The sequence below is a fragment of the Schistocerca cancellata genome, chromosome 5 (assembly GCF_023864275.1).
Source record: "Schistocerca cancellata isolate TAMUIC-IGC-003103 chromosome 5, iqSchCanc2.1, whole genome shotgun sequence".
Classification (NCBI taxonomy): Eukaryota; Metazoa; Arthropoda; class Insecta; order Orthoptera; family Acrididae; genus Schistocerca; species Schistocerca cancellata.
The window spans coordinates 243,864,214-243,884,268 of record NC_064630.1 but is presented as its reverse complement, the minus strand read 5'-3'; the positions used below and the strand labels follow the sequence as shown (position 1 = coordinate 243,884,268).

Genomic DNA, 20,055 nt, shown 5'->3' with positions numbered 1-20,055 from the left:
TGTGTGTGTGTGTGTGTGTGTGTGTGTGTGTGTGTGTGTTTTACATGACATCATGAAAATCAGGCACCAACCACTGGAAAGTGGTTCAGTGACATCAGTTAGCCAAATGTAGAGTTCTAAACAGACCTAGAGTTTTAAAATGCCAAGTGTGCTGCAGAGTGCACACGTGGGAGATGATTATGTTGTCTGCTGATGTGAGAAGGTAAGAAAGCCTTGCCTTTCTCACTCATGTAATAGTTATAAATAAAGTTCCTTCTAAATCTGTACTTCATTGTTTGCTTAGTTTTCATGGCACATTGCAAGGCTTCTACAAGAACTTGAAATTTTCTGATGAATGTTCTCTTGTGAGAGAAACCAAATATCTGAAAAAAAATTATTTATTGTTATAATATCTAAACAAAGACAAATAGCCTACTAACGAGACAAATAAATATAAATTTTTAATGAAAACTGTCACAACTGCTAAAAAATTAGCTCTACTGAAGGAAACCTCCTCATGATACAAGAACCTTATGGAACTGGGCTGTCTTGAGTGCCTCAATGATACAGATAACTGTATGGCATGTGCAACCACATTGTAGGTATATCAATCATGAGGCCAGACTAAGGTATGGTTATGAAGTGTGTCATCAGCATTTTGCAGGGAGAATAGTCTGAATGGTTGACTTGAGTTCCTTGTATAGTGAATTTTGAAATTCTGTAGTTAGAGTGGGGAAATTTTATGTTTCATTGTTTGGAATAGCTTGTTCAAAATCTACTTCAAAGTTTGCTGATATTGCCAACAATTTGGAAGAAACAGTTAACGCCTTGGAAAACGTCAAAAGTAAACAACTTTCTGTTTCATCTCACATAAGAACTCACAGAATTGTATCAAACATTTAAGAAACTGAACAAATACTTGCAGAGTGGAAATGTGCATTAATTCATCCTCTCCACCAAAAGAGAACGAAAACCTATCCAAATACACTCCTGGAAATGGAAAAAAGAACACATTGACACCGGTGTGTCAGACCCACCATACTTGCTCCGGACACTGCGAGAGGGCTGTACAAGCAATGATCACACGCACGGCACAGCGGACACACGTTGTTGGCCGTCGAATGGTGCTAGCTGCGCAGCATTTTTGCACCGCCGCCGTCAGTGTCAGCCAGTTTGCCGTGGCATACGGAGCTCCATCGCAGTCTTTAACACTGGTAGCATGCCGCGACAGCATGGACGTGAACCGTATGTGCAGTTGACGGACTTTGAGCGAGGGCGTATAGTGGGCATGCGGGAGGCCGGGTGGACGTACCGCCAAATTGCTCAACACGTGGGGCGTGAGGTCTCCACAGTACATCGATGTTGTCGCCAGTGGCCGGCGGAAGGTGCACGTGCCCGTCGACCTGGGACCGGACCGCAGTGACGCACGGATGCACGCCAAGACCGTAGGATCCTACGCAGTGCCATAGGGGACCACACCGCCACTTCCCAGCAAATTAGGGACACTGTTGCTCCTGGGGTATCGGCGAGGATCATTCGCAACCGTCTCCATGAAGCTGGGCTACGGTCCCGCACACCTTTAGGCCGTCTTCCGCTCACGCCCCAACATCGTGCAGCCCGCCTCCAGTGGTGTCGCGACAGGCGTGAATGGAGGGACGAATGGAGACGTGTCGTCTTCAGCGATGAGAGTCGCTTCTGCCTTGGTGCCAATGATGGTCATATGCGTGTTTGGCGCCGTGCAGGTGAGCGCCACAATCAGGACTGCATATGACCGAGGCACACAGGGCCAACACCCGGCATCATGGTGTGGGGAGCGATCTCCTACACTGGCCGTACACCACTGGTGATCGTCGAGGGGACACTGAATAGTGCACGGTACATCCAAACCGTCATCGAACCCATCGTTCTACCATTCCTAGACCGGCAAGGGAACTTGCTGTTCCAACAGGACAATGCACGTCCGCATGTATCCCATGCCACCCAACGTGCTCTAGAAGGTGTAAGTCAACTACCCTGGCCAGCAAGACCTCCGGATCTGTCCCCCATTGAGCATGTTTGGGACTGGATGAAGCGTCGTCTCACGCGGTCTGCACGTCCAGCACGAATGCTGGTCCAACTGAGGTGCCAGGTGGAAATGGCATGGCAAGCCATTCCACAGGACTACATCCAGCATCTCTACGATCGTCTCCATGGGAGAATAGCAGCCTGCATTGCTGCGAAAGGTGGATATACACTGTACTAGTGCCGACATTGTGCATGCTCTGTTGCCTGTGTCTATGTGCCTGTGGTTCTGTCAGTGTGATCAAGTGATGTATCTGACCCCAGGAATGTGTCAATAAAGTTTCCCCTTCCTGGGACAATGAATTCATGGTGTTCTTATTTCAATTTCCAGGAGTGTAATTACAGTGGAATTTCTCTGCTCCCTGCAGTATACAAATTTCTTTCAAAAACACTGTTAAGTTAACTAGAAGAACAGGTGGTCCAATTAATAGGAGCGTATCAGTCAGGGTTTCACAAAGATTGATCTTGCATGGAACAGATATGGAACCTAAAGACAATCTTGCAAATGAGGAGGTGCAGTAATACTGTGGTAACCTTTGTCAACTTTAAAAAGTCTTATGATTCGATAGATAGGCAATCATTGTTCCACACTTTAGAGGAATTCAAGTTTGACAGGAAAACAAGATCAGTTATCCAACAGACATTAATAGCTACAACCCCCAAACTTAAATTCATGGGACAAATGTCAGAAGCATTTCATATTGATACTGGTGTTTGCCAAGGAGATAGCCTCTCCCCCTCCCCTTCTATTTAACATAGTTCTGAAAAAAAAAGTGAGGACATGTGAAAAGAAAATAAAGGGAAGTCAACTTAGGATTAAAAAAGAGAAGAGAATCAATGTGAAGTGTTTGGCTTTCACAGATGATCTTGCCGTTGCAACCAACAATAGAGAAGAAGCCAAACTTCCATTGGAGAAGCTTCACAAAATCTCACAGAAAACTGGCCTACAATTCTCCTATGAGAAGACTCAATAGATGGAAAGCAAGCCTACAGATAATCTCTCCCTTACATCTCAGTACAGGAGAGAGGCACAAGTTGTGCACTTCAAATATCTAGGAGAGATAATCCAACCATCAGGCCTGAACTCAATAGCCAATCAAGAAAAAAAATCTCCAATTTACAGAAAGCATATAAGCTCACTTAGAATCACTACAGTAAAAAAATCTATTTCTGTCAATGCAAAACTGTGGCATTACAACACAGTGGTTCTATCAGAAGCACTCTACACTGCAGAAATTATGGTGGTTCATGTTCATACTAAAATCAGAGAGATTGAAAAGCAAGAAAGAAAAATTCTGTAGAAAATATATGGACATGTGTTTCATGACAGAATTTGGATAAAGAGGTCAATAAGAGAGACAAAATGATAGAAACAATAACAGACACCTCTAGAAAAAGAAGGATGAAATTTTATGAACGTATCAGCAGGATGAACAAGAACAGGTTCACAAGGCAAATCTTGGACACAGCAAACACTAGCAAGAACAAGACAAAGTGGATTACTGAAACAGACGAAGACATTAAGGAACTTGGAGTCACACAAGACAACATAAACAACCAAGAACAGTTCAGGAACATCATAAAGAAACATACCTTTAAACAAAAACACACCGAGAAAAGAACAGGAAACAGATGGTCAGAAGAATGCAAGAAAGATCACAGCAAGTGTGTGAAGAGAATTTGGGAAGAATAAAGGAAGAAGAAGAAATCATGAGTACACAAGTCTAGTCACTCTCTTAAAAGGGAATAATCAGAAATAATAATATAACAAATATGATTGATAAATATCATAAACGAACTGGAAGAGTTCAACATCAATTCTTACTTACAGAACTGTGCTCAGATAGGCTACACCCAATACGAGAGCAGTTTTGCACAACTTACATAATCTATAGTTTTAGCGATGATGAAAATAAAATTTGCTGTTTCAAAGTCTCAGTTACCTCATCTGAAGATTTTGACAGAAGGAAATTCACTTCCACAGCAGAGTTCCTGCAACAGATTTATATATCAATGATGAAAATGAATGCAGGGAGATGCTTTTTTTTCTTCTTAACTGCCTTGTTGTAAAAGTCATATGGTAATATATCTAATTTATTTTCTAAAGCAATTGTTTCATTATTGTTTTCTGCACCCTTGAGTATTTTGCATGGAACAAAAATTACACCTTTTTATTTATCTCTATCATATATATTTCATGTTTCTCACTTCTCATCAAATTCAGTTTTGCTAAATTCTTTATTACTAAATAGACATCTGTTATAATAACTGCAACTCAAAGTATCTTATTTGTGTGAGTAACAACCTATCACAGTATTATGAAAAGAATAGTTTGCAACTCACCATAAGATGGAGATGTTGAGTCCCAGACATGCACAAAAAAAGACTGCTAAACAAGTAAACTTTTGGCCAAAAGTTCTTCAGATTTAGTAAGGAAAGTGGCGCATTGTTCGAATGTCCTTCACAAATGTGACAATTTTAGTTTTAGAATATAACATATTATCCTCTTTCATCAGTGGTGATTTTGTGAATATATTTTTTCCATTTTTTTTTCTAATAATAATGTCTTAAGAATTTATTATTTGCATATTTATTTGTGTACACAACAGGGTATTTGTAGCACCAGTGGATAAACATAACATCAAAAACATAAACTATCATTTTTCTGTTATTGTTTTTTATCACATTAGATTTTTCTGGTTTGGAGTGTCATGCATCCATTTTTTGTAATATACTTTCAGTCAACATAAGTCAAGAAATGTACCTTTGGCTTTGTGTTGATAATTTTAAAAAATTGTTACTTCACTGTCAATATACAAATTTCAGTGAAAACTGTACTGCACATTTCAGAGAAAGACGTAATCTGAAAAATGAAGATAATACTGATCATTATCATAAATTAATCAACGTAAACAAAAATGTGGAATTTACAGAAAATGTGGAACAGTGTAAAAATTGTGGATATCTTGAAGGCTCAACTGGTTGAGTCTAAGGGAGTTAAGGGAATTGTATCAACCATCACATGATTTTCAATACTCCACTGTTGACAGTGTACAGGAATCAATACTGATACCCTGTATCGGTATCTTTCTATTTTTCTTGTATGCATCAGTAATTGACCTTTAATATTAATGTTTTGATAATGTTTAAGATGCTTTTTCATTTCTGTCACAGACAATTCTATCCATCATGGTTAAGCCATGACAAACTGCCTATTGGCTTCTGTATCGGGTTCTTCGGCCGAAGAACTTGTCAACAAGTGGCCATGAAAGCCTTAACAATTTGGTTAAGCCATGCTAAGTTTCTTAATTGCCTGAAAAAGCAACTAAATAAACTTGAAACTGGCTCTGCAAACTGGACAATCTACATTATTTCTGTGAATCGACTATAAATTAGCAACAGACTGTAATAAATAAGCATAAACAATCTTGTGTTCCTATTTTATTATGATTTTATACACATTGTCATTTATCTAAGTATTTAATTATTTATTGTACTTATCATTGATCTAACTACATAGTGCATATATCTTATAAGTGATCTATTGTGTAATTATTTATTGTTATTGTCATTTACTTAATTATGCTGTTTTCTATCCTATATTATTTCTTGTACTTATTAACATTGACCTAATTATTTAGTTCAATGACACTGGCTGTTTATAAAAATATACAAATATGAATAAAGCATTCATACATCAGTTGTAAAAAATAATTATTGCTAGAGTGCACTACAATAGGGGAGAGAGTTGTACCTGGAGGATAGGGTACTTTACAACACATGGTTTTCTAGTTAGCATTTCAATCTAGTGGTTGACTTTAGATTCACACGAAGGAATGCCCACTAGAAACTCCCATAAGCAGTTTCTGGCATTTTCTACTCTTTTTTTTTTTTTTTTTTTTTAAGTATGAGGTTGTGTTTTGCCAGTGTTCCAGTGTTTGTTAATAATAAGACCTCTACATATTTAGGTGCTTTATAAAATATTAAAGCTGTTTGAAGGGTATTGTTAATTCTTCAGTTTAAAAGTTGTATGGTGAGTAAAATTCTGTACATTTTTGAACGTAGTTACATAAAGTGTGGAAGGTTGAGCATACTTTGTTGTTCATTGCTTGGAACAGAAGAAGGTCTTCTACCATAGAAAATGTGATACATGCTAATGAGCTGAGTGTCTTTAATGTCTTAACAATTTACACTGTCTTGAAAATGGAAATCTATGTTACTCACCAATAACTTCTATTTCTAAATATTTTTACTTGTAACTGGATTTTGAAAACACTACTTCTTCATTCGATTTCACATACTAATTATTGGTGCATAGTAGGGTAATAACATAAAACATGGACTATCAAATACAGTATTGACAACATTTTCTCATTTGGAACACTTCTAAACTTGAATATTTGTTCCTAGGTACATGACCATGGTATACCTTAAAACAGGTCACTAGATTTGGGAAAACATTATTTTTGTGACACGATTTTTGTAATTTCAGAAAAAGACTGTAGCAGACATAAAGTGTATGCTATCATTTCAAAATTGAATAAGAAAATATATTAAACTTCTTTTATGTAAATTTAAGGTGGGAGGAAGGAAAGGAAAAGGAAGGAACTAATGATAATGATATCAGGTGCATTGGGACTTTGTGTGGAATCAGCAGCATAAAGTTAAAATGTGTGCTGGACTGGGACTTGATCTCAGGATCTTCTGAGCAGTTTACCACAAAGATGCGAACTACATCGGCATCTGACTCAAATTCCCACGTAGCACCACTGATCCACAGTCTTTGCCCATGTCCTCCATTTTCGCTGATTTTAGAGTTCTGCTGGAGGTCGAACGTAAACGTGGGACTGCTGCAAGATGGTTTGCTGTTGCCTTCCTCTGACTTGTTATGAAGTGTCAAGTGTGTAGTATTGTGTTTTGTTGTGTTTCTGTTGTTAGGGTGAGGGGAAGGGAGATGGTGAAACCCAGGTCTGACACATAGACTACTCCCACTGAATAGTAACAAGGTGACCAACAAGTTTAACATCCCCATCTGATGGATGGTTCACAATCAACAATGTCATATGCCCACACTGCAGAGAGGTTTGGCATGTAATCTGGGACATTAGCACAAGGTCTGGTGATCATAAACTTTATGCCACTGTCTCTTCTTTCCCTGCTGGCCAGTTACTGGTAGGGAACATTTTCTGCCATCAGAATTTGAACCAACTTATCTGCAAGTTGAGCACCACCACAAAGGCATGTGTTTGTGACCTTGGCTATGGAGCAGGGTAAATAAACATTAGCGATCATATCTATATAGTCATGCCCATACAACTTTCAGATGAACCATATTTAAAAATATAGATTCAAAATTTAGTTTACAACAATAATAAGATGGTAAATCATGAGGACTAACGTATTTTCATGGTTAAATGAAAGTCTTATAAAAGAAAACAGTCCAAGTATCAGACATTTTGACTGATAAGTATGTTCCCTTCTAGTCAGAATATGAAGAGAGCTCTGACAAATAACACACTTTATCAAGCAAACATCATTATCTAATGAGGAATTTGTTTGCATCTCAAAGTAACGTAACACATTTCGCGTCGTTTGATCTCAGAAACTGACATACGGCCGGGAGAGTAGTGTGCTGATCACATGCCCGGCCGTATGTCAGTTTCTGAGACCAGAGCTGCTACTTCTCAATCAAGTAGCTCCTCAGGTTGCCTCACAAGCACTGAGGGCATGCCGCATGCCAACAGTGCTCGGCACTCCAATATTCAATGATATTTACATTTTCGTCTGATTATAACCTGAGGGATAAAATAAATATTTGGCTGAAACTTCCTGGCAGATTAAAACTGTGTGCCGGACCGAGACTCGAACGCGGGACCTTTGCCTTTCGCGGGCAAGTGCTCTACCAACTTTTTTTAAATTAATTTATTCCTTTTTGTTCGTTGTATCTGCTCGGGGCGGACGTCGCAAGACAGCCGTTTCAGTTCATCGTTGATCCATTAACTCAGTTTTTTTATTACAGAGGGCAGCTAACCCTCTGATCGAACACGCTGAGCAACCGTGCCGGCATCAACTGAGCTACCCAAGCACGACTCACGCCCCTTCCTCACAGCCGTACTTCCGCCAGTACCTCGTCTCCTACCTTCCAAACTTTCAGGAGTACCAGTCCTGCATGGTTCGCAGGAGAGCTTCTGTTAAGTTTGGAAGGTAGGAGACGAGGTACTGCCGGAAGTAAAGCTGTGAGAATGGGGCGTGAGTCGTGCTTGGGTAGCTTAGTTCGTCGCCGGCACGGTAGCTCAGCGTGTTCGGTCAGAGGGTTAGCTGCCCTCTGCAATAAAAAAAAAAACTGAGTTAATGGATCAACGAAGAACTTGAACAGACGTCATAGGACGTCCACCTCGAACACATAGAACAAACTGTAACGATCAAAATGAGGTTAAAAAAAAAAAACGTTGATGGAGCACTTGCCCGCGAAAGGCAAATGTCCCGAGTTCGAGTCCCGGTCCAGCACACAGTTTTAATCTGCCAGGAAGTTTCATATCAGCGCACACTTCGCTGCAGAGTGAAAATCTCATTCTGGAATATTTGGCTGTTTATTTCCGAATATGTGTCTATTTCCCTGTGAGTGGTTAGGCAGGAACCTAAATGGTCAGCTTAAATTGCTGCGACTAAAATGATAAGCAGTAAAATTCAGACTGTTTCTTGTCACAAATATTTTTCTTTCAATTTCCTAATATTTGGTGATTTTCGAGTGTGTGGTTAGGCAGGAACCTAAGAGGACAGCTTAAATTTCTGCGAGGAGGGATAGCGATCGTATTCTTCCTCGGAACAGATAATTGCTTGTTTATTTCCTAGCATACAAAAAGATTTTGAAGGGACAGATACTGCACATGTTATAACCAATGGCACTTCCAGATGGAATATTACTGCCGCTAATGATAAGTATGAGGGAACCCACATGCAGCAAGCGGTCCCTAGCTGGTGCAGTTGCCGCCGTGGGCGGCGCCGCTGTAGAGCGACCAGTGCGGCAGCTTCTTGACCAGCCGGTAGGCGAGGCTGCCGGGGCTCTGGTTGTACTCGACCTGGCAGAGCGCGAACAGGCGGTACTCTTCGCTGACGGCGCCCCGGCGCACGCCCTCCTGGATCAGCGCCCGCAGCGCCGCCATCTGCAGGTCAGAGGGCGGCCGCAGGCCCTGCGTGAAGCGGCCCGCCAGGCTCAGCGTGACGCTGTTGTCGGTAAAGGGCTGCAGCCTCTCGGCCGTGTAGTTCCAGCCGCGGCCCTCGTACACGTAGCCGTCGCCGCCCACCACGAAGTTGTACGCGATGTCGTAGTAGCCGCGCGCCGACACGTGCAGCCGCTGCAGGTCGCGCAGCAGCTGCACGCACTCCTCGTAGACGGCGCACTCCTCCGAGAACGTGTGGCTCACGATCACGTACCGCACGGGCAGCGGCAGGCCGACGCGCCGGTCGCGGATGTCCTGCGACGACCACTCGCTCTCGGCGATCACCGTCAGGTTGCCGCTCGGGTCTGCAAACGTGACGTCATCATCACTCGCCTATCACCCAAATAAAGCTGAGTTCACACACACAACAATGGCGCAAATTAAGAGACCCAACATTCCATTAGAACTACTGATGGCCTCAGGAGAGCCAGTCATGACAAAACTCTACCATCTGGTGAGCACGATGTATGAGACAGGCGAAATACCCTCAGACTTCAAGAAGAATATAATAATTCCAATCCCAAAGAAAGCAGGTGTTGACAGATGTGAAAGTTACCGAACTATCAGTTTAATAAGTCACAGCTGCAAAATACTAACGCGAATTCTTTACAGACGAATGGAAAAACTGGTAGAAGCCGACCTCGGGGAAGATCAGTTTGGATTCCGTAGAAATGTTGGAACACGGAGGCAATACTGACCTTACGACTTATCTTGGAAGAAAGATTAAGAAAAGGCAAACCTACGTTTCTAGCATTTGTAGACTTAGAGAAAGCTTTTGACAATGTTGACTGGAATACTCTCTTTCAAATTCTGAAGGTGGCAGGGGTAAAATACAGGGAGCGAAAGGCTATTTACAATTTGTACAGAAACCAGATGGCAGTTATAAGAGTCGAGGGGCATGAAAGGGAAGCAGTGGTTGGGAAAGGAGTGAGACAGGGTTGTAGCCTCTCCCCGATGTTATTCAATCTGTATATTGAGCAAGCAGTAAAGGAAACAAAAGAAAAATTCGGAGTAGGTATTAAAATTCATGGAGAAGAAGTAAAAACTTTGAGGTTCGCCGATGACATTGTAATTCTGTCAGAGACAGCAAAGGACTTGGAAGAGCAGTTGAACGGAATGGACAGTGTCTTGAAAGGAGGATATAAGATGAACATCAACAAAAGCAAAACGAGGATAATGGAATGTAGTCAAATTAAGTCGGGTGATGCTGAGGGAATTAGATTAGGAAATGAGACACTTAAATTAGTAAAGGAGTTTTGCTATTTAGGGAGTAAAATAACCGAAGATGGTCGAAGTAGAGAGGATATAAAATGTAGACTGGCAATGGCAAGGAAAGCGTTTCTCAAGAAGAGAAATTTGTTAACATCGAATATAGATTTAGGTGTCAGGAAGTCGTTTCTGAAAGTATTTGTATGGAGTGTAGCCATGTATGGAAGTGAGACATGGACGATAACTAGTTTGGACAAGAAGAGAATAGAAGCTTTCGAAATGTGGTGCTACAGAAGAATTCTGAAGATAAGGTGGGTAGATCACGTAACTAATGAGGAGGTATTGAATAGGATTGGGGAGAAGAGAAGTTTGTGGCACAACTTGACTAGAAGAAGGGATCGGTTGGTAGGACATGTTCTGAGGCATCGAGGGATCACAAATTTAGCATTGGAGGGCAGCATGGAGGGTAAAAATCGTAGAGGGAGACGAAGAGATCAATACACTAAGCAGATTCAGAAGGATGTAGGTTGCGGTAGGTACTGGGAGATGAAGAAGCCTGCACAGGATAGAGTAGCATGGAGAGCTGCATCAAACCAGTCTCAGGACTGAAGACCACAACAACAACAACAAGAGACCCAATTTTCTCATGCCGCGAAAAGTTCAACTTACAAGGGGAGGCCACGACGTTTGGAACGCGAATTTACTGTAAACTTCGTACACTCGTAGTACTCCATGAGGACGACAAAATGTGTAAGCAGTAGCGCGTACTTCTCAAGCGTTACTGAGAAAATCGCAAGATAATTTCGGTCGTCAAATATATATCTGTGCGTGGCCATTTTAACCATGAAGCGGCTGCAGCCGAATGCTGCCAGCACGGTGGCTCAGCGTGTTCGGTCAGTGCCTTACCTTACCTTTATATTAAAATAAGTAGGCGAACGGATGAACTAACAAACTGAATGGGATGGCTGGGAGTTCTGGCGCACTCCTGTAATCCAAGCTACTGGGAGGCCGTTGTGTGGGAGAGATCTGTAACAAGTCTGCAGATGCGGTCGTTACGTGAGCTCAGAAACGTCCGCGGTGTCGTCATCGAGCTCTGGAGAAGCACCAAGGCAACGCTGAGATTGTTGACACATGTCGCTCCCGGAGTTAGAGACGCCGAAAACCTCAAATCGTCGGGAAACCGCAACAATGGACCACAAATCAGAATTCGGGAAACCGAAGGGCTAACTCATGACAGATCTATAAATGCCGGCACGGTAGCTCAGCGTATTCGGTCAGAGAGACGGTTGGCCTCTGTAATAAAAAAACTGAGTGGAACGATCAACAAACGAGCTTGTACGGATATCATGTGACGTCCGCAACGACCAAACACAACGATCAACCACGGAAAAAAAAGAGGGGTGTCATCGGACGGCTGCCCTGAACAAATTCAGCGAATAATGTAGAAACAAAATGTTCTTTTTTTTTTAAGTGGTTGGCGTTGAAGCCGCGGGATCGCTGGATCGAGTTCCGTTCGTCAGTTTTTTTTTTTTCAACACAGTCATTTTCTTTACTATTTGTATTACAATTGATATAATGGACAAAAATACGTGTAATCGGATGAACTTTTATTAAATTTACAATGTTATTTGGCAAGCTACTAATTTTTATTATCACAAATAATATAATATTCATAACTATCGACTAGTAAAAGACCAAACGCATAACGTGATACTGAATATGTATGCTTGTCCGTGTCTTCAAAACTGTTCGTATTTAATCGAAAGAGAACGAGAAACTGCTTCTCGGAAGACTCTATTGAAATACACTCGATACTGTACAACCAATTATCAGCGCCGATTTTTAAGGAAATACCGCGTCATGCATGGTTTGCTTCCAAACTATCGTCTGAGAGAGAGGCTTTTGAAAATGTTAACGAGGTTTGTTTTTCCACGGAAAACGTCAAAAGACCTTGCGTATGCGGAAACATTAGTCAATGCAGCTGGTGCCGTTTAACTTGATGTTTTCCATGTTTTTACGAAAAATACCATCCTGCAACTTGTACTCGTAATGTCGAAAGCGACGATTAGTTGTATATCTTTCGAAAGACGTCTGTGCCAGTCAAAACTTGTTGGTAACAAATCGTTTCGGGCTCCTTCCAGGTATAAGGGATTTCTCAAATCACGGACAAGCATACACTTTCAATATCACTTTATGCGTTTGGTTGTTTACAAGTCGATAGTTATGAACATTACATTATTTACGATAATAAAAATTAGTAGACTACCAAATAACATTGTAAATATAATAAAAGTTCATCCGATTAAATGTATTTTCCCTATTATATCAATTGTAATATAAATAATAAAGAAAATGACTGTGTTGAAAATAAAAAAAAAACTGACGAACGGAGCTCGATCCAGCGATCAAGCGGCTTGAACGCCAAACACTTTTTTTTTTTTTTTTAAGTTTTGTTCTATATAGTTCGTTGAATTTTACAGGGCGGACGTCTGATGACACCCTTTGGCGCTACTGCTTACACATTTTGTTGTCCTCGTGGAGTACTACGAGTGTACGAAGTTTGCAGTAAATCCGCGTTCCAAACGTCGTGGCCTCCCCTTGTTAGTTGTACGTTGTCACTGTCCTTCCACCAATGCCCCCTGGTTGCTGTATTTCGAAACACGAGAATTATGTCGCAGTTATAGTGGTGTAATTACTGCTGTACTCCATCGATTTCAGTGTTTTTTCATTTCATTACTGAAAAAATTAAAACACTGGTCGGTTTGTGGAACTACAAGAACAACAGCCTATTTTTAATTTTCTGTAGCAGTGTGCGTGTGTGTGAGAGAGAGCGTGTTGTGTGTGTGTGTGTGTGTGTGTGTGTGTGTGTGTGTGTGTGTCCGTGTGAGTACACAATATTTGCAAACCAATGACGTAGGCCTGTCCAGCAATCTTGAAAGATTATTTGGTGAATAAATAAATAAAGTTAATATGTAACCAAAAAAAACGAGTTGTAAAAACTATGGTTTGTGAGATCAAGCACTGTGTAAGTTGTGGATTATACGCGTGAAATAGCCCCCGTGTGTGATGTGGCGGCTGTTAAACTACAAATTAATTATTCGAAACGCCTACATGAACGAATGCAATAAGATTCTAAAATCTTGGAAGAGTGGCGCGTCTGCATATGATATTTACATGCCAGTTGTTGGTTAGTTTGCGATAGTATTTCCATCTTCGAGTGTTACTTCTTTCATGAAATGTGTTTGTGGCCCCTGAGTTATCCCTGTGAAAAATCTATTTTCGGATTAACATTTGATCTCCTCCACGCGTGTTATAGTACTAATGCCATAACCTGCACTATAACATTATTACCCACTCATACGATTGCAGTTGATGCCATGCTGAAATTTGCTATGTAGAATTTGCGGCGTCCTGTGTGAACGATCGCTCACGGTGCAACCACAGAAAGCCACAAGATGTGGCTTCTGCATATGTGAGCCAGCCGTTGTGGCCGAGCGGTTCTAGACGCTCCAGTCCGGAACCGCGCTGCTGCTACGGTCGCAGGTTCGAATCCTGCCTCGGGCATGGAAGTGTGTGATGTCCTTAGGTTAGTCAGGTTTAAGTAGTTCTAAGTCTAGGGGACTTATGACCTCAGATGTTAAGTCCCAAAGTGCTCAGAGTCTTTGCACAATTTCTGCATGTGTGAACCCGGCTTAAGACACCATTTAGGTGGGAATTGTGTAGATCGATTCAAACTTGACATCTGCTACTCCACAATGCGCTTCCCACGGCCGGGTTCCCGGGTTCGATTCCCGGCGGGGTCAGGGATTTTCTCTGCCTCGTGATGGCTGGGTGTTGTGTGCTGTCCTTAGGTTAGTTAGGTTTAAGTAGTTCTAATTTCTAGGGGACTGATGACCGTAGATGTTAAGTCTCATAGTGCTCAGAGCCATTTGAACCATTTGAACCACTCCACAATGCATTTCAGATAAGGTCGTTCACACAGGTCGCCTACGGAATGAAATATAGAATAGAATGGACGTCAACGTCAAGTTTGCAGTTTCCTCGGGAAGAAGATTAGGTAGTTGACGCTGGGGGGCGGCCAATGGCATCGTCTTCTAACATCGGATGTTAACGTAGTCTCGCTTATGTTACTGTAGTGGATTTTAAGTTAGTCTTCTTCTCACTGCTGGCTTCATTTTCATGACATACTGCAATGCTTCCATGACTCTCCGTTATTATTCTTACGAGATTTTTTGCACAAAATTGGCCATGCTTTTGTAATGAGAAGAATGTTTTACGATTTATAATACTTGGAACAGAGAAATGGCCTACCGTTAGATCAAATAAGAGCTTAAATTGATCTCGTTAATGGTGAAAAAATCTGCGTTGTTGGAAGAGGGAAATAGAGTTGGTTTTTAATTATGTAAATAATAAAACACTGCACCAGTTACGTTTTTTTCATACATAGCATTCAATAATTGATTCCCATTAATAAGTGCTATTGCATTGGTATTTTGTGTGAACTTTGTGTGTGTGTTGTTCTGCCTCCCTTGCCCTGTAGTCGTCTTCTTATGGTTTTATTGCAGTCGGAAGATACCTGTATAAATCTTGTAATTTTTGGGCGCTAATGCCTGAAGATGGCCTTGTAAGCCGAAAACCGGTTAGCAATAAAAATAATATTGTAGAACAAAAGCAAACTGGTGCTTTTCATTTATTATTAGAAGATAGTATTTTTGTCCATCTACTTACAGCTACTGTACCTCCTTCATTGTGCAGAAATTCAAACACACGAAAATCGTCGCCCACACTGTTTGTTTATGTGAAATCAAAATATAATACAAAGAGTTTGAGTATTGCTCGAGTCTTTGGGATCCCCACCACGTAGGATTAAAGGCATCGAAGCAATTCAGAAGCGAGCTGCTCGATCAGTTACTGGATCAACATGCAAATATTACGGAGATGATTCACGAACTCAAATGTGAATTCTTGCAGTGGAGACGGGGTTCTTCTCACAAAACGCTACTGAGAAAAATTAGAGAACTGGCAACCTTCCAACGCAAATTTCGTGTTAAGAGACCATGAGGATGGGAAATTGGGACACATACAGAGACATATAGCAGTCATCTTTCCCTTGCTCAGATTACTAGTGGAATAGGAAAGCAAATGAGTAGTCGTGCTACAAGGTACCCCTCGCCAGGTAACACACTGTGATTTTCGGAATACCTATGCAGATATAGACGTAGATGTAGGCACAGGAGTTCCATTCTTCGTGGAATACATTATTTACATCAAGTTGCCACTTATAACTTCTATTACTGACACTAGCGACTACTTAAATGATCAGTTATACTTTACATTTTATTTTAGTTAGACAAAAAATACCATTTTCTAACATTAGTGTTTAAAAATCACAAGATTTATATTTTCAGTGAAAGCATTTTGACGACTGCAAGGGAAGAGAGGCAGAACAACTCACATGCAAACATCATAGAAAATATCAATGTATTTCCAAGGGAATAAATACGTGAAACACATCGGCCTATGCATGAGGAAACGCAACTAGCGCAGAGTTTTATTATTTACATCACTAGTAGAGTGCCGGCCGGTGTGGCCGAGCAGTTCTAGGCGCTTCAGTCTGGAACAGCGCGACCGCTACGGTCGCAGGTTAGAATCCTGCCTCGGGCGTGGATGTGTCAGATGGCCTTAGGTTAGTTAGGTTTAAGTAGTTCTAAGTTCTAGGGGACTGATGACCTCAGATGTTAAGTCCCATAGTGCTCAGAGCCATTTGAACCATTAGTAGAGTAACACAGTTGCAGGCTTTCTAAAAACATCGATTACGATGAATAAAATTAAATGCAGTTGGTTTTGACATCAGTTTGAACTATGAAAAAAACATTAAAGATAGAATGATAATGTTTTGTGTATTGCCTTCTAAATATTGCCTTGCGCATATTTTTGAATTTTTTACGCAACACTTTTCCTACTCTTTCAGTTCACAGCAGTTAACCACATAAACTTTGTAAAGAACACCCATTCTGAATTTTGTTTTGATATATTTTATCTTTGCTAGTTCCTTAATGCTAATACAATATCCAAGTAGTTGCATAGCAAATGATATTTCATAACCTCATTTTTACCGTTTCATACTGGGGTATGTGAAATGACATTGTCCTGACTTTTTGTCTAGTGTGAAAGTACCACGATACGATGGTGCAGTCGCCTTCAATTCCGTTGCGTTGCACTAGCTTCCAGTGTGAGCGTTGGCCTTGAATGTATATAGTAATGGAAATGTCAGAATATTTAGATCTTTGAAACAGTTTCTATAAGATTCTTTTTGCTTCTTTTTCAACGTAATTCAAATGGTTGTCTTTCCAGTAGTTGGAATATTCTCTCCATTCCTGTGATGGTTATGTTCCCTCTAACTGTAATTTCATATTCCATGGATGGTTCAAAAAGTCCATGACAGACAGTGCACAAGAAGTCTCGATGAGCACAGTGAGCAAGTTGTTTCATTACAAATATCACTGAGTTTAGCTAATTGAAAACAGTATTTATCTACCGCTACCAATGTAGCTCGTTGGCTATCATTATATCTCTGGGACACTTTAATTTTCCCCCACCTTGTGCTTTTACTGATAAGCAGTTAGCTTTTTGAGCATGAGCACTTCGTATATTTTGGAGAAGCCTGATACTAAGGATAAAGGTCTGCAGTTCACCCAGAAAACCATGTATGTGGTGTTCTTTTTGTTTCGCTTTGAAAACCATTTACATAGTTTTTACTGACTAATAATTAACTCATTTTCCATGAGCCATTGTGCTTTATTATTGACTGATATGAAAGCGCTTCAAAATTATTGGAAAGATTTAGCATAGTTGTATGAACTGCATACAGTATCATTTTTATTTTCATATGTTTGTACATGATTTACAAATAAACTGAAGAGCATAGGTACCATTACAAAGCCTTGAAGAACACAGTACTTGATGTTCCTAACTTCTTAACTGTATAAGCTGTTAATGGTTACATATTATCTCTTATTACTGAGATAAGATGTTATCCATTTGGCTGCTTGTCCACAAATACCAGAATTCTCTGGTTTCTTTCCTTGGACTGCATGATTAATTGTGTCAAACGCCTTGGCTAAGTCAAGAAAAATTCCAAACACTACCATCCTGTTCTCCAAGGCATGTACAATAAATTCTGTTAATGATTCAGTTGCATTCCCCACTGATTTACCTTTCTGGTATCCATGCTGTGTTGGAGTTACTATATTATACAGTATGGGGCAAATAAAAGTGGCCTGGAGGAATGGATACGATTGGGCGTGAATGTATGCATTAAACACACCCTGTGATTTTCACACCGCAGGTATGCCGTCACTTAAACCACATTGATTTAGAGCATACTGCGGGCTGTCAGTGTGAGTGGAGCAATGCCATGAGGTCGGTACTCACAGTGGAGCGGCGGGTGTTAACTGTGGGAAGTTACTTGACAACAAAGTCTTGGAAACGGTTTGGTCAGTTGTTCGCTGAGAAGTTTAATGGTGTCAAAGTAACAGCGAAGAGTGCTGTGCAATGCTTTGTCTGAAAAACGGGTCAGACAGGATCTGTTTTGAACAAGTCAAAAAACATTCCGAAACATACCTGCACACCACAAAATGTGGCTGCAGTTCACAAGAAAATACTTCAGAGTCCTATCAAATCAACCCGACGCCTGTCGCAAGGGACTGGGATATCACACAAACATTTCACCTGCACTTGCGTTGCATCCCTACCGAGTGTCTGTTGTCCATGCATTAAACCCAGCAGATGCTCCTCAGCGCCGCCAGTTCTGTGAGTGGCTGCTCACTGAGGTAACAAGAAATTGCTTCGACACAGATCTGTTCTTTATGTCTGATGGAGCCTGGTTTCACCTGAGTAGTTATGTCAACTCAAAGAATCACAGGTCCTGGGCAGCAGAGAATCCGCTTAACTTCCACAAGACACCATTGCATGATTAGAGGGTTGGGGTTTGGTGTGCAGTGTCTGCATGTTGCATTACTGGTCCCATCTTCGTTCATAAGATAATTACTTCGGCACATTGCACTGCCAACATTTTGAAACCGTTTATGGCAACATTAACGGAGGAGGAACAGTCCTACAGTTACTATCAATAGTATGAGACAACTGCCCATACAGGCGGCCAAGCCTTTGAGCACAATCTTCACGACTGACAGAGTTGTTAGCAGAGGCCAGCGTGGCCACCCATCACACCTGACCTGTCTGTGTGCAGTAACCTTGTTGGGGGAGCCCTCAAGTCTAACAACCCTCATAGTCTTCAAGAACTGCAGCAGAACGTTTTGGATGAGATTGCAGCAATTCCCGCTTCAGCAATTTGATGACCATGACCCAAAAGTGCCAAGAGATGAATGATGGCCACTTTCAACATCTACTGTCGCCAAGTTAGTATTGTACTTCCTTTATTCTCCTGCATTTCTTTGTACCCTGGAACTCTGTTCTCTGGGGCACTTTAATTTGCCCTCACCCTGTACTTTTCCTTGTAAGCAGTTAGTTTTTTGAGCATAAGCATTTCGTATATTTTGGAGAAGCCTGATACTAAGGAAAATGGTTTGCAGTTGTTAGGATCATCATCCTTTCCCTCTTTGTGTGTAGGTACTACTTTAATTAATCTAAGCTGAGCAGGAAATATTCGTTCTGAGAATGACCAGTTGACAATATATTAAAAAAAAGTTATTTAATGAAGATGGATTCATCAATTTATGTTCCTATTTATGCATAGTGCAAGAATTTCTACGACCAAGTACTGTAAAAGCTAAATCATTTAAAACTTTCACACATATGATCTATTTTGTGGAAGGACACTCCTAAGAAAAATACACACGTCGTCACGAAGCCTTTGCAATGCACGATGAAAACGAAATAAACATTATAATAAAGCCTGAGAAGAAACAAAAGCATAAAATTCGCTACTGGAACATGAATGGTTCCAATGTTAGAAAATGACGTCACTATACCGTCAACAACGTGAATGGCAAAACTAAATTCCCAAGAAACTGTTATTTGATATTCAGTTAAGTTGATAGCCTGTGTGGGCTACCATTTGAAATGCATCGTGAAATGTTTTGCTGTTATATTCCATTCTGCTCCCTCAATCTGGAATCAATCTTCATGTGCCCAAAATCGTATTTAACAAGATACTCAACCATCATGCAATCAATCATACTATAATTTCGAGTTACAATTTTGCTTCACATAGTGACCATGTTATGTATCACACATGAAATATAAAAAAATTAAAAATCTGATGTTTTGTTTGCACAAAGAAAACAAATTACAAAAGTCCAAGACAGGAAATTAAACTGACAGAAATCACACTTCTTGCCACTAGATATTTTTGTAACATGACATGACAACAAATAATTATTCTTAGCGATATATTTAAAAACCAATAAAAAGAAAGTGAAGAAAAGAATTTTAAAAAGCCGACCTCAGGGAAGATCAGTTTGGATTCCGTAGAAATGTTGGAACACGTGAGGCAATATTGACCCTATGACTTATCTTAGAAGATAGATTAAGGAAAGGCAAACCTACGTTCCTAGCATTTGTA

The 20,055-nt window shown here is 40.7% G+C and overlaps 1 protein-coding gene across 2 annotated transcripts in view; it reads right to left on the bottom strand.

The window, feature by feature from the left end:
* Positions 1–5,971: 5,971 nt before the first annotated feature.
* Positions 5,972–20,055, bottom strand: part of LOC126188095 (peptidoglycan-recognition protein SA-like) — a 173,489-nt gene continuing 159,405 nt past the window's right edge. For both annotated transcript variants that reach the window (XM_049929558.1, XM_049929559.1), the window contains exon 3: positions 5,972–9,565. In XM_049929558.1, the coding sequence (XP_049785515.1) occupies positions 9,012–9,565 (554 nt within the window). In that variant the 3' untranslated portion in view covers positions 5,972–9,011. The remainder of the gene's footprint in view (positions 9,566–20,055) is intronic.